Source organism: Chelmon rostratus, chromosome 15 (assembly GCF_017976325.1).
Source record: "Chelmon rostratus isolate fCheRos1 chromosome 15, fCheRos1.pri, whole genome shotgun sequence".
In the NCBI taxonomy this organism is placed as follows: Eukaryota; Metazoa; Chordata; class Actinopteri; order Chaetodontiformes; family Chaetodontidae; genus Chelmon; species Chelmon rostratus.
In genome coordinates this window covers 241,750-253,415 of record NC_055672.1, presented here as the reverse complement: position 1 = coordinate 253,415, position 11,666 = coordinate 241,750, and the positions used below count along the sequence as shown (strand labels likewise).

The 11,666-nt window shown below is 44.1% G+C and overlaps 1 protein-coding gene across 1 annotated transcript; it reads left to right on the top strand.

The window, feature by feature from the left end:
• The first annotated feature begins 5,199 nt into the window (after window positions 1–5,199).
• foxa1 (forkhead box A1) lies at window positions 5,200–9,444 on the top strand. The gene is made up of 2 exons (XM_041953843.1): window positions 5,200–5,265; window positions 8,281–9,444. Exons 1-2 carry the CDS (start codon window positions 5,200–5,202, stop codon window positions 9,442–9,444), a joined length of 1,230 nt encoding a protein of 409 aa, XP_041809777.1.
• Window positions 9,445–11,666: the final 2,222 nt, after the last annotated feature.

The following is an 11,666-nucleotide window of genomic DNA, read 5'->3' as shown; positions in this document are numbered from 1 at the left end:
ACACTGCATCACTTCTGCTGGACCTTCAAAATAAAAACCTCAAATCTTTAAGTTGTGTTTAATTAAAATATGAGCTGACGTGTTTTATATAATGTTATATATGTATGGTCTCACTCAGGTGTCGTCAGGTGACCTCAAACCTGGTTGTACCTGACCCAGTCCCAGACAGCGCCTCACACTGATGCTGCTTGTTGTCTGACTCGATGCAGCAAACGGTCGGCGAGTCACATGACACGTCCACAGTCTGTATCAGCCGGAACGACTTCAAAGCACAACAAGTCCACGGTTCAAGATGTTCCTGAGTTCTGGTCCTGAAGCTGTTTCATGCACAGATTCGTCATCAGATCACCATGGGAACCACAAAGAGTTACCTCAGTGATGATGATGATGTACAGTCGCATGTTTACAGGCCTCATTCATCACGTTCATGACCTTCATACAGTCACACTGAGACGGTCTGAGAGTCCAGCAGACCTGGACACCAACAGACTGTCTGTCAGAGCAGCTGCAGTCCACAGCATGACCTGATGAAGAGGAGGGCCAGGACCCACGAGCAGTCCATCATAGAGGTCATGTGACCCACAAGCAGTCCATCATAGAGGTCATGTGACCCACGAGCAGTCCATCACAGTGAACAGAGACTCCAGTCTGTAGTTCAAACACTTCAGGCCTCAGGATCACGTCCAAACATCTGTCCACATTCTCTCTGTCTCTCTCTGTCTCTCTCTCTCTCTCTCTGTCTCTCTCTCTCTGTCTCTCTCTCTCTCTCTCTGTCTCTCTCTCTGTCCCTGTCTCTCTCTGTCTCTGTCTCTCTGTCTGTCTCTGTCTCTCTGTCTGTCTCTGTGTCTCTGTGTCTCTGTGACAGACTCGTGACATCACGGCTGTCTGAACAACACTGTGAATGTTTAAATGTGCAGTTTCAGTGAGACCAGCAGGTGGCAGCATCACATCACGTTCATATAGTCAGAGGAACACAGTTGATCACGGTGTTCTTCTTCTTGAAACACAAGAAGAGCAGAACCACAGAAGAATACAGCAAACTTTAACTCCAACTACATTAAAACTGGTCATTAGTCCTCATTAATTCAACAGCATGAAGACTCACCGCGGCCATCTTCATCACCTTTACCTGCAGTGGAAGCTGCAGCAGACTGAAGTCTCTGTCAGTCATCACCTGGTTTGGATGCAACAAGCAGAAGAAGGGCACAGACCAGAGTTAGACCAGGTTCAGGTCTCACTGCAGACCCTGAAAGACCCCATAAAGAAAAAAGTCCAGGTGTCTGAGCAGAGACGTCAGCACTGTCCACAACACCTGAGCATCAAGACAGACAGGTGAGAGACACACCGGTAAATCTCTTCTTCTCCTCTTTACAATTCAAGAGGTGAGAATTGCTGAGAGGAGACGCAGAAAGGTGAGGACACAGACAGACAGGTGAGGAGCAGATGATTGGCACCTTGCACAGCCAATGAAACGAGGATCAGCTGCTTCAGTTTGTAATTTACAGCTGAATGAAGGAATTCGGTGCTAACAGGGACGTCACAGTTTGAAATGATATTTAGTACAGACACCTGAAATATGAACACAGATCGAAAAATAGATCGCGAATTGTTCCAGACGCCTAAAAATCAGAAACAGAACTTTGACCGATCGGTTTGAGAATTCCTGATCGAAATTAAAATATTGATTTCCTGAACATAAATAAAGATATTTATTTAGATAAATATATTAAATGGCCTTTAAAAAAACACCGAGACGTGTTAGAACAACATGAAAATGCTCAGTTTCCTCGTCAGTTTTTACTGAACTGGGACCAGGTGAAGGCTTCATGTCGTGGTCTCGTTGTGTTCTCCAGATCAGCAGGCATCAATTTCCAAAACAAACATTCAGGCAGAAATAAAAACCTTCCAGTGTGTTCAGACTTCTATCAGTCAATGCCAGAAACACTCCGAGTGTTCAGAGAGACCAGCACCAGGCATGAACTCCAGACCAGCTCTCAGTTTGCTTTGGGTCTGCCTGGGTTTGGTGTTTCAGGTGAACTGTACAGGAGCAGGAGTTACAGGAGGTGACACACCTGTGTTCCCTCTCTGGGATCCTGAAGGAAAGAGGAATTAAAAACAGTGATGTTCCTCCTGAGGACCCTAAAGACAGCGACACTCCTCCTTCCTGGGTACCAGGAACTCAGGAGGTCACAAAGTAAATCACCTCCCCCACAGGGATCCAAAAAGGCGGCACGCTCCCCTCAAATCCAGGTCTCGTTCAGTCTCTACCTGCCTGTCAGCGCCAGGTCCTCGTGACCTCATATCCTGTCTGCTGGAGTCTGTCGGTCTGTGTGAAGAGGTCGTGGACAGGAGACCGGGGAGTCAGACTCTGCGGTTACAGGATAATTATAACTGAGGAGCTTTTAGTGTGACGGCTGCAGGATTTACTGAACCCTGAACCTCCTCCACGTCAGGACTTGAGTCCTGAATCACAGACAGGAACCTTCAGCCCGCACGCTGCACTCCGCTGACTTCCAGGCTGTTAAACCGAGACGTCCACGTCGTCAGTCTCATGAACCAGAAACACACAAACAAGAACATCAATCACTGGAAGACGGTTCAGCTCAGGTTTGTTCAGACACACCTCGTGTCCTTCTGGCCCCGCTGGAGGGGAACTAGCTGAGCCCTGCAGGCCAGGAACTGATCAGACTGGTTCCTAACCTGGATCCAGAAAGTCTTCAGCTTTGCAACAAGAGATCAGCAGGAGACAAGCTACACCTCCCCGGTTCAACAAGTGGTCCTGGATCCTGTGGACCGTCAGCTGATCCAGGCCTGAACTCTACAGGCGTCTTTAGCTTTGTGGCTCTTGGTCAGTGATGTCATTAAAGCCAAAGCAGTGACCAGTTATTAGGAACAGCCACTGAAACCTAATTTAGTCCAATGAACGAGCTCTTCTGTGAGTCCCTTAACGATGCTGATCACGATGCTGATCACGATGCTGATCACGATGCTGATAGCCGTGCTGATGTTTTGAGGGCTGAACGAGCGTCAGACTGTAACAAACTGCACGCTGTGTGTTTTCTATATATTTATACAAGTGTTCAGGGCTGGATCCGGTCCCTCGGGGGCCTCTGGGCACTGAAACCCTGAATGACTTTGTTAGTGGGGTTCTGGGTTATTTGACTTGCCCTCGTCGGTCGCGCCCCTGCTCTTCCTCTCCTCTCAGTATTTTGGTGTAAGTGACCTTTAATCCACCGTGAACACGATCACTTGTTCCGCTCTGAACGGCTTCAAACCACCAGACTGCAACCAGTCGACCAGAAGAAAAACCAGTAAGCAGACCAGGATCTGACCTGTGATCAGTCTGAGGAGGTGAAACTGGGTGATGACATTTAAACAGTCAAAACTTCACAGGTCTAATTCTGCTCATTAAACTTAAGATAAGATAAGATAAGACATAAGATAAGTATTTAGTCTTCATAAATGTGTTTTCCTGCTTCATCTTTCATCATCGTCATCATCATTTTCATTTCCTGTTTAAAAAAAGTGAAATAATTTTTTAAATCCTTCATCAAATCTCTCAGAATGAGGCCCTTTGTGATTTAATTAATTATCCCAGTTTTAATGATGTAATTAAGGCAGCCCTGGGGGTCATTAGTGGATACATGACCCTGATTGTATGTATGAAGTTATTTTCATGGATTATCTTTAAAACCGTCCTTAAAACTGGTCTATTTGAATAAGGAGTCGCCGCTCCTCCCTCCAGCTTTTGTGGAGCTTCGTTCAGCTCCACTGATGAAGGCCGAGTGTCGGCTGCTCGTCTTCTGTGTTCAGGCTTCCACACTGAACCTCATTCACGTCCTCATTATTAGTGTCTGCAGGTTGTTTTCAGGGGAAAATCAAAGGATTACTTTATTAAAGTGGTTTATTAACTCACCAGAGGAGTAAGTCACTAAAAGCTGCTGGACCTTTCAACCACATCTCAGGGTCTTCATCAGTGGGCGGAGTTTACTCTGCTGAATAAATGTCTGGAAAAAATACAAAGTGGGTTTAAAGATGAAATATATTTTCTTCCACTAATGTCAAATATAATATTTATGAATATAATATAATGTGTTAGACTGTTTGAACGCCTCATTAAGGCCTGAAGATGACCAGACAGCAGAATGTGGGATTAAATCCAGGTGTTTCACTCTCTACAGTCCATTAATTCATCATTTTCCCTTCAAAATAATCATCATTAATGAGGAAATAAAATTAATTTGAATGTAAAAATGACAGGATTCAGTTTCGAAGTGAAAGCAGTAAACACTTATTGTTTCTCCAGAGCTTTCAGCTGCTCTCATGGTTCTTTAAGGTGACCTTGAGTCAGTCTGATGGATTTTTCCTGAGAGGCCTCAGTTATTGTGAAATGGATTTCATGCTTTGCAGAGACCTTGATGTTGTAGATAATCCAGTCAAAGCACTTGATGCAGTGTATTATTATCCATTAATTAACTCCAAATAATTGAAAAATGAGGTCATAGTAAAGTACAAATGATCCATAATGTTATCATAAATAACAAGAAGAACTACACAAATTATACTAACTATACTATATACTAATAAAAACACCTGAATTCATTAATATTTGCATTAATTTGAATGTGACACATTAAAAACATTAAAAACCTCAAAATGGACCGAAGTGAAGGGATCCATGGTGTAAATTAACTGCTGAAATATCTGATGCAGTTTGAAGCTGAATAAAGGAAACTGAAGCTCTTTCTGGTGTTCAGTGTAAGTGAAGTGGACTCAGACCGGCTTCATGTTCACATGACTGAATATTTTTCTCTCCTATAAAACGTGAATTATTTTCCTTAAATTCTTCTCGATGTTGATAATAAACGGGTTTATATATATATATATATATATATATATATATATATATATATATATATATTTAGTGTGTGTGTGCGCGCGCGCGTGTGTAGGAGGAGGAGATGAGACCTGGAGGGTTGGACCTGCACGAGGAGGAGGATCACATCGGTCCGCAGGTCACCATCATCTCCTCCTCCTCACTAACACTCTGCCTCTCTCCTTTCCTCCTGCCCCGGCTCGGCTCGGCTCGGCTCGGCTCGGCACGCTTTCACCTGGACCGGACACACAGCGACCGGGGACAAGACCAGGGGATCAGGACTAGGACCAGCAGGATCCGTGTTCCGGCTGCGGGTTCCCGTCATGCTGGGCACGGTGAAGATGGAAGGGCACGAGGCTCCGGACTGGAGCGGATACTACAGCGAGGAGGTCGGTCACACTCTGCGCGCTTTACCGCTGCTTTCCCGGCACCGTGAGGGTCTAAGACCCGGGTCAGACCCTTTCGGATCAGGTCCTGATAAATCCAAATCTGAACGGAGGAGCGACTGCTGTTTCTGTCATCTTCATTAATAAGAAACTTTTAGACCTGAGCGGCTTTTAAAACAGAAAAAATAAATCTTTCAAAGAAAGTTGAGAAAGAAAAAAGAAAGAATGAAATGAAAACATGAAGAAACCGCGTTGATGAAGCCGCTTCAGCTCCAAACTGAAGCAAGAAAGACAGAAAGAAAGAAAAGACGAGTTTTAAATCGTTCCTCATTTAATGCGTCAATCACTGCAACAATATAATATAATATGAAATAATATGAAATGATATAATATAATATAATATAATATAATATAATATAATATAATATAATATAATATAATATAATGTATTATAATATAATATAATAACAATGTCATAGAATATAATATGTTATATCATTCAAGCTGATGGAGCCGAAGGACAAATCAAATCCTTACATTTATTATTAGATTTTTTTTTTAGTGTTTGATTCATGGAAAAGAAAAGAAAAGAAAAGAAAAGGAACAAACAGAACAGAACAGAGCAGAAGAGAACAGAGAATTAGGAACCGTGTGGAGAACAGCTGCATTAATAACAATAAAGGACATTTGAACTCCTTCAGCTCAGATGAAATAATAAACGTTAATAATCTGAAGTTTTTTTTCCTCACAGACTCTGAGAATCTGAAGATTTCCGCTGTTTTTACAGAGAAACTGAAGAAAGATTCAGAAAAATAAAAGATTGAGCTTCTGTGTTTCCGAGCCGTAAATCAGACTTTATTTTAATTTCTGCTTTAACTTTAAAATGAGTCTTTGTTAAACTGAGTCTTGTATGAAAGGCGGACACGAAGAATCAGCTGTTCCCGCGCTGCTCGCGCACACAAAACTCTAATTATTAATGAATGAAGGAAGAATTATTGACAAAAATCAGCTGGTAATCAGTCACACAATAACGATCTGCTACTCATGTTTTATGGGATTATTTAAATATTCTGGAGATTATATTCAGAATATAAAGCATCAAACTGTCGTTACGGCAGAAAAACACTAAACATCAAATGACTTTTAGGGATTTTCTATGAAATTTGTCCGCAAGTTGTTGATTTAAAATAATCATTTTTAAGGAATATTATTCTGTTATTAACATGATGTCATCTGAGAGTTTCTATTATAATTTTAATGTTGAATTATTATCTTAAGTAAAAGAAAAAAGCAGCGAGCAGGTCAAATTAAAAAGCACAAAATATAATTTAATATCATCGATGTTTAAACGTAGTTTTATATTATAGAAAATACAGAATTAGATTAAATAAAGAAAATATTTATTACGAAGATCAAATGAGTTTTTATCAGTGAAACATTTCTGTTCAAATGAACAGGAAGTCAGAAATAATTCAAGTCAGACAGACAGAGAGAGAGACAGACAGAGAGAGAGAGAGACAGAGAGAGAGACAGAGAGAGAGACAGAGAGACAGAGAGAGAGACAGAGAGAGAGACAGAGAGAGAGAGAGACAGAGAGAGAGAGAGAGAGACAGAGAGAGACAGACAGAGAGACAGACAGAGAGACAGAGAGAGGGGGGGACAGAGAGACAGAACTGATATTCCTCTTGTCTGTCTGTGTCTCACTTCAGTCCCATTCATGAATCAGATAAGATAAGATAAGATAAGATAAGGCTTTATTGATCCCGCGGGGGAAATAATTGTGTGACATCCAGCATTAATATTAAGAATAAAGAGTAAAGAAGGAGACGTAGAAAGTCCTGATCTGAGGTCTGATCTGAGGTCTGATCTGAGGTCAGCATCAAACATGAAATGTGAGTCTGGTAATTCTGTTGCTGTTTGTTCTGAACTGATTTCAGATCAGCTGAGAAACTCATTTCAAACCAGAAAAAAGGGGAAAAGATGAAAAATCAATCGGCGAACGGTCGGCTCATTGATCAGCTTGAGAAGGAAAGGAGACAATAATCTGATCAATAATCATGATGTCATCGTGTTAATCAGTAGCTCATTAAACGTTCATTTATTTCTGGTTTCTGCACAAAAAAACATCAAATGAACGTTGGTTTGTTCTAAACGAAGCCAAAAGAATCGATGTGGACGAACCTGGAACAATGATCCTCTGTGGCTCCTTTTGTTTATCCTTTAATGATGATGTCACAAGTTATTAGAAGGGGATCATTAACGGATTGCATTTAATTAAGGTCTTTTCATGGCTTCAGATTTAAGCGGGTGAAAAACTCCTGAAATCAACCAAACAGCATTAAAACCATCAAACGTTCATTTATATCTTTAATAATCTTCATTAAAATGTGTTTTTTTTCTTCTCGGGTGTAAATGAAGGATTAATTAAGGAGGTAATCCCTTCATAACATTTTAAATCGATGTCATGTCCGCCTTAAAATCTGCTTCATTAGTTAACGAGGAGCTTTTCAAACGAACCGATCCGTCTGTTAGCACGAGGACATTAAAGATTTTAACGGGATTTTATTTGATAAGAGTTTATTTCTGAGTGCAAACAGGTTAAAGGTGAACTCTGATCAAATAAAACATAAAGCTGGAGCGTCACCAGTCTGAGGCGGAATATTGATCCACAATCATGAGGAAATATTGATCTGAGGGTCCTGAAGGGAACCAGCTCGCTGGACGTGATCCCTGACATATTCTGGTCTAAATGTCTCTGCACTGGTTTAACTTGTTCCATCTCAATGTACCATTCTGGTCTAACTGTCTTTTTTCAGCTGTGTCTGACCGTGAGAAACCGTTTCTGGTCCTGGTCCTGGTCTAAATGGTTCGAAACTGGTCTAACAGTTTCTGGTCTCTCAGCAGATGTACTCTCCAATGGCCAGCGGTGAAATGGGTTTTGGTCTACCTGTTCTGGTTTTGGTCTAACTGTTTCTAGTCTAACTGGTCCTGGTCTAACAGTCTGTGATCTCTCTGCAGATGTACTCTCCGATGGCTGGCGGTGGGATGGGCTCTGGTCTAGGGATGGGCTCCATGTCAAGCTACATGTCCAGCAGTGGGACCACATCAGGCTCCTTCAACATGTCATACAGTGGGACTGGTCTGAGCCCTGCTCCAGTGGGCGGCATGGGTGGTTCGGCTCAGGTGGGCATGTCGGGCCTGGGCGGGGGTGTGGCCTCAATGGGCGGTACTCTGAGCCCATCCAGTATGAGCTCGGTGTCGGCCCAACAGGCCTCGATGGGTCTGAACCCCTACGGGGGCATGAGTCCCACTATGAGCCCTGGCATGGCATATGGCGGTGGCGGGCTGAACCGTGGCCGTGACAACAAAGCGTTCAGACGGAGCTACCCGCACGCCAAGCCCCCCTACTCCTACATCTCACTCATCACCATGGCGATCCAGCAGGCACCCAGCAAGATGCTAACACTGAGTGAAATCTACCAGTGGATCATGGACCTGTTCCCGTACTACCGGCAGAACCAGCAGCGCTGGCAGAACTCCATCCGGCACTCCCTGTCCTTCAATGACTGTTTTGTCAAGGTGTCACGCTCACCGGACAAACCGGGGAAGGGCTCGTACTGGACCTTGCACCCGGATTCTGGAAACATGTTTGAGAATGGCTGCTACCTGCGTCGCCAGAAGAGGTTCAAGTGTGAGAAGAAGATGTTGCCGAAATCTGACAGCAGGAAGGAACAGGGGGGAGGAGGTGGAGGAGCGTCTCCTTCTGGGGACTCCATCAAACCTCCAGGACTCCTGGACTCCTCCTCCCTGCCCTCCTCCAGCCAGGCGGCCTCGCCTCCCGGTCTGGACCTGCGGGGAGGAGTGGGTGGGGCATCAGACCTGAAGGTATCTGGCTCCCAGCTCCTGTCCTCCCTGTCATTACCCCCCCAGTCCATGGCGCATGAGTCCCAGCTGCACCTCAAAGGAGACCCCCACTATTCCTTCAATCATCCGTTCTCCATCAATAATTTAATGTCGTCTTCAGAGCAGCAGCACAAACTGGACTTGAAGGCCTATGAGGCGCTGCAGTATTCCTCCTACGGTGCTGGAGGGGCGTCCGGCCTCGGGGGTAGGACCATGGAGCCTCTGGAGGCCTCCTACTACCAGGGGGTGTACCCCAGACCGCTCCTCAACACCTCGTAGTACCCGCTGCACTTCCTTTTGGACTCGTACTCTCTGCATGCAGCCGCCCTGGACTTCCTGTCTGACTGTGATGATGCTGAATCGGATCAACTCTGCTGCTGCCGGTCTGAACTGAACTCCTGCACTGTGACCAAACCAGGACACAAAGAGACACGTTATCGCTCATCTGATTAGACTGAACCCAGGTCTGTGTTCTCCTTTCACATACAGAGTCACAAAAAAAGGTTAAAAAAAACTCACAAATCACAAAGACTGAAGGCTGTTGGGTAAAAACCTCGAACACGTGGCCCTCAAATCAGACCAGGACCAGTCAGAGTCCATGTTGGATGGTTCAGATGAGATTATTTTAGCCGCACTACATTAATTAGAATGATAATAATTAACAAGATGATAAATGAGAAACAAAATCAGGTTTATTTCCTGTGTTCGCTGTTTGAGACACATACGACCCCGACGCCAAGCACGTCGTGTGAAACATCAATAAACAGGATGTGATCACCTGATCCTCTCTGACATAAACTGACCTGAAATCAGCACAAAGTCAATATATTTACTGTCTGAGCTCATCAGCTTCAGTGATTTCTGTAAATATCTGCTGATTCTGAATCTGATGCAGCAACACGTTTCAAACACGTTGTGACAGGAGCAGCTAAAGACTGGGAAAGATGTGGAACGCTCCAAAAACACCTGTTTGGATCATTCCACAGGTAAACAGGCTGATTGGTAACAGGTGAGAGTATCATGACTGAAAGGCTCAGTGGTTCACAGCGAGGATGGAGCGACGTGATTGGATAAAGAGATTAACACCTGGACTCAGGAACACTTCAGGAAACACTGATTGATTAGAACTGATTGATTCTGGTTTTATTGATGTTTCACAGTCCAGACTGTTCTGGATCAGGGTTGTGCTCAAGCCTCTAAAAGTCTTCTGGATAAATAAACGAGCAGCTGAATCGTCCAACGTGGACGTTGCTCCTGAGACAACGAGCTGCTGGAAGGTGTTTTCAGGTGGGGGCAGAAAACCTCCAACAGATCAAATGTTTTCATGAAACATGAACTGGTTTGTTGGTTTGTTGGTGTCTGAATATTTAACCCCTCCCTCCGAGCATGAGCTACAAATTTAATGTGAGAGGAAACAGCAAAACTCAGAGGACCCTCAGAGGGTCCCGGAGCCACAGGTTGACCAGCTGTTGTTTTTTGGTCATTTGATTGCACCCAGTTTTTGCCTTCAGGTCCACTAACGCAGAGGTTCTGGACTCGCAGCTCTTTGTTTTGGATCAGATGATCACACTCCAACATCTCAAATACCATCAACGAAGCCACCGACCAGCATCCCCCCCCCAGACCTGTTGACATGATCGATCAGCTGATCAGACTGAGCCCATTTTAAAGAGTCGTGACAGACACTGACATCAGATAAAAGTCTGCGAGTTGATTTTCATATTTCCGGTTCGTATCTGAAGACCCCTCAGAAGCCTCCTGAGACCCCTCCGAGGGCCCCGACCCGCAGCTTTAAACACTCTACGTTTCAATGAGTCTGAATTTAATTTGTCGAAGTTTGTTTTTCCTGTTTGAGGTTTAGTTTGTTTCTGTGGAGATTTAAAGGTCAAAGGTCACGTGGTGCAGGGGTGATGTGGTTGTCATGGTGACGGTGACAGATTAGTTATGATAATTCCTGTATTTTGATCAGAAATATGAGGAGCGTTTATTTCTCCCACGACCTCGTCTGCCTCCCTGCTGACCTCCGGAGGGGTCGCGACCCTCAGAGTGAGAACCCCCCCCACACACACACATCAAAAGGCTTTTTATTCAAAGGCTCAGTTCACCCCCCCCCCCCCCCCCCGTATCCAGCTGACTTCTGATCAGTTTTGCACCGTTTGATCTCCTCTCTGCTGAAAGTCGTCAGGGTATTGATCTGATGTTTTTATTGATTATTGATTCTAAATCTGTTTTTAATCTTCGAGCTAAAACAGTCGCGTTACTAAATGAGCAAAGATTAGCAGCTCATTATGACATCACAGCTGTGACCTCACGGCAGGTATGACAGTCAGTTTGGATAATAACAAACAGGTGAGAGCCGGACAGAACTTTGACTGACACTCGTCAAACTTTCACGCTGTTCGCTCGCTTTTCACCGGATGTTATTGATCACAGTTTAGAGACAAATCGATATTGTTCCAATGATTAAAGTGCAGGTGCTGAAGGTGAGCGTCACACCTGTC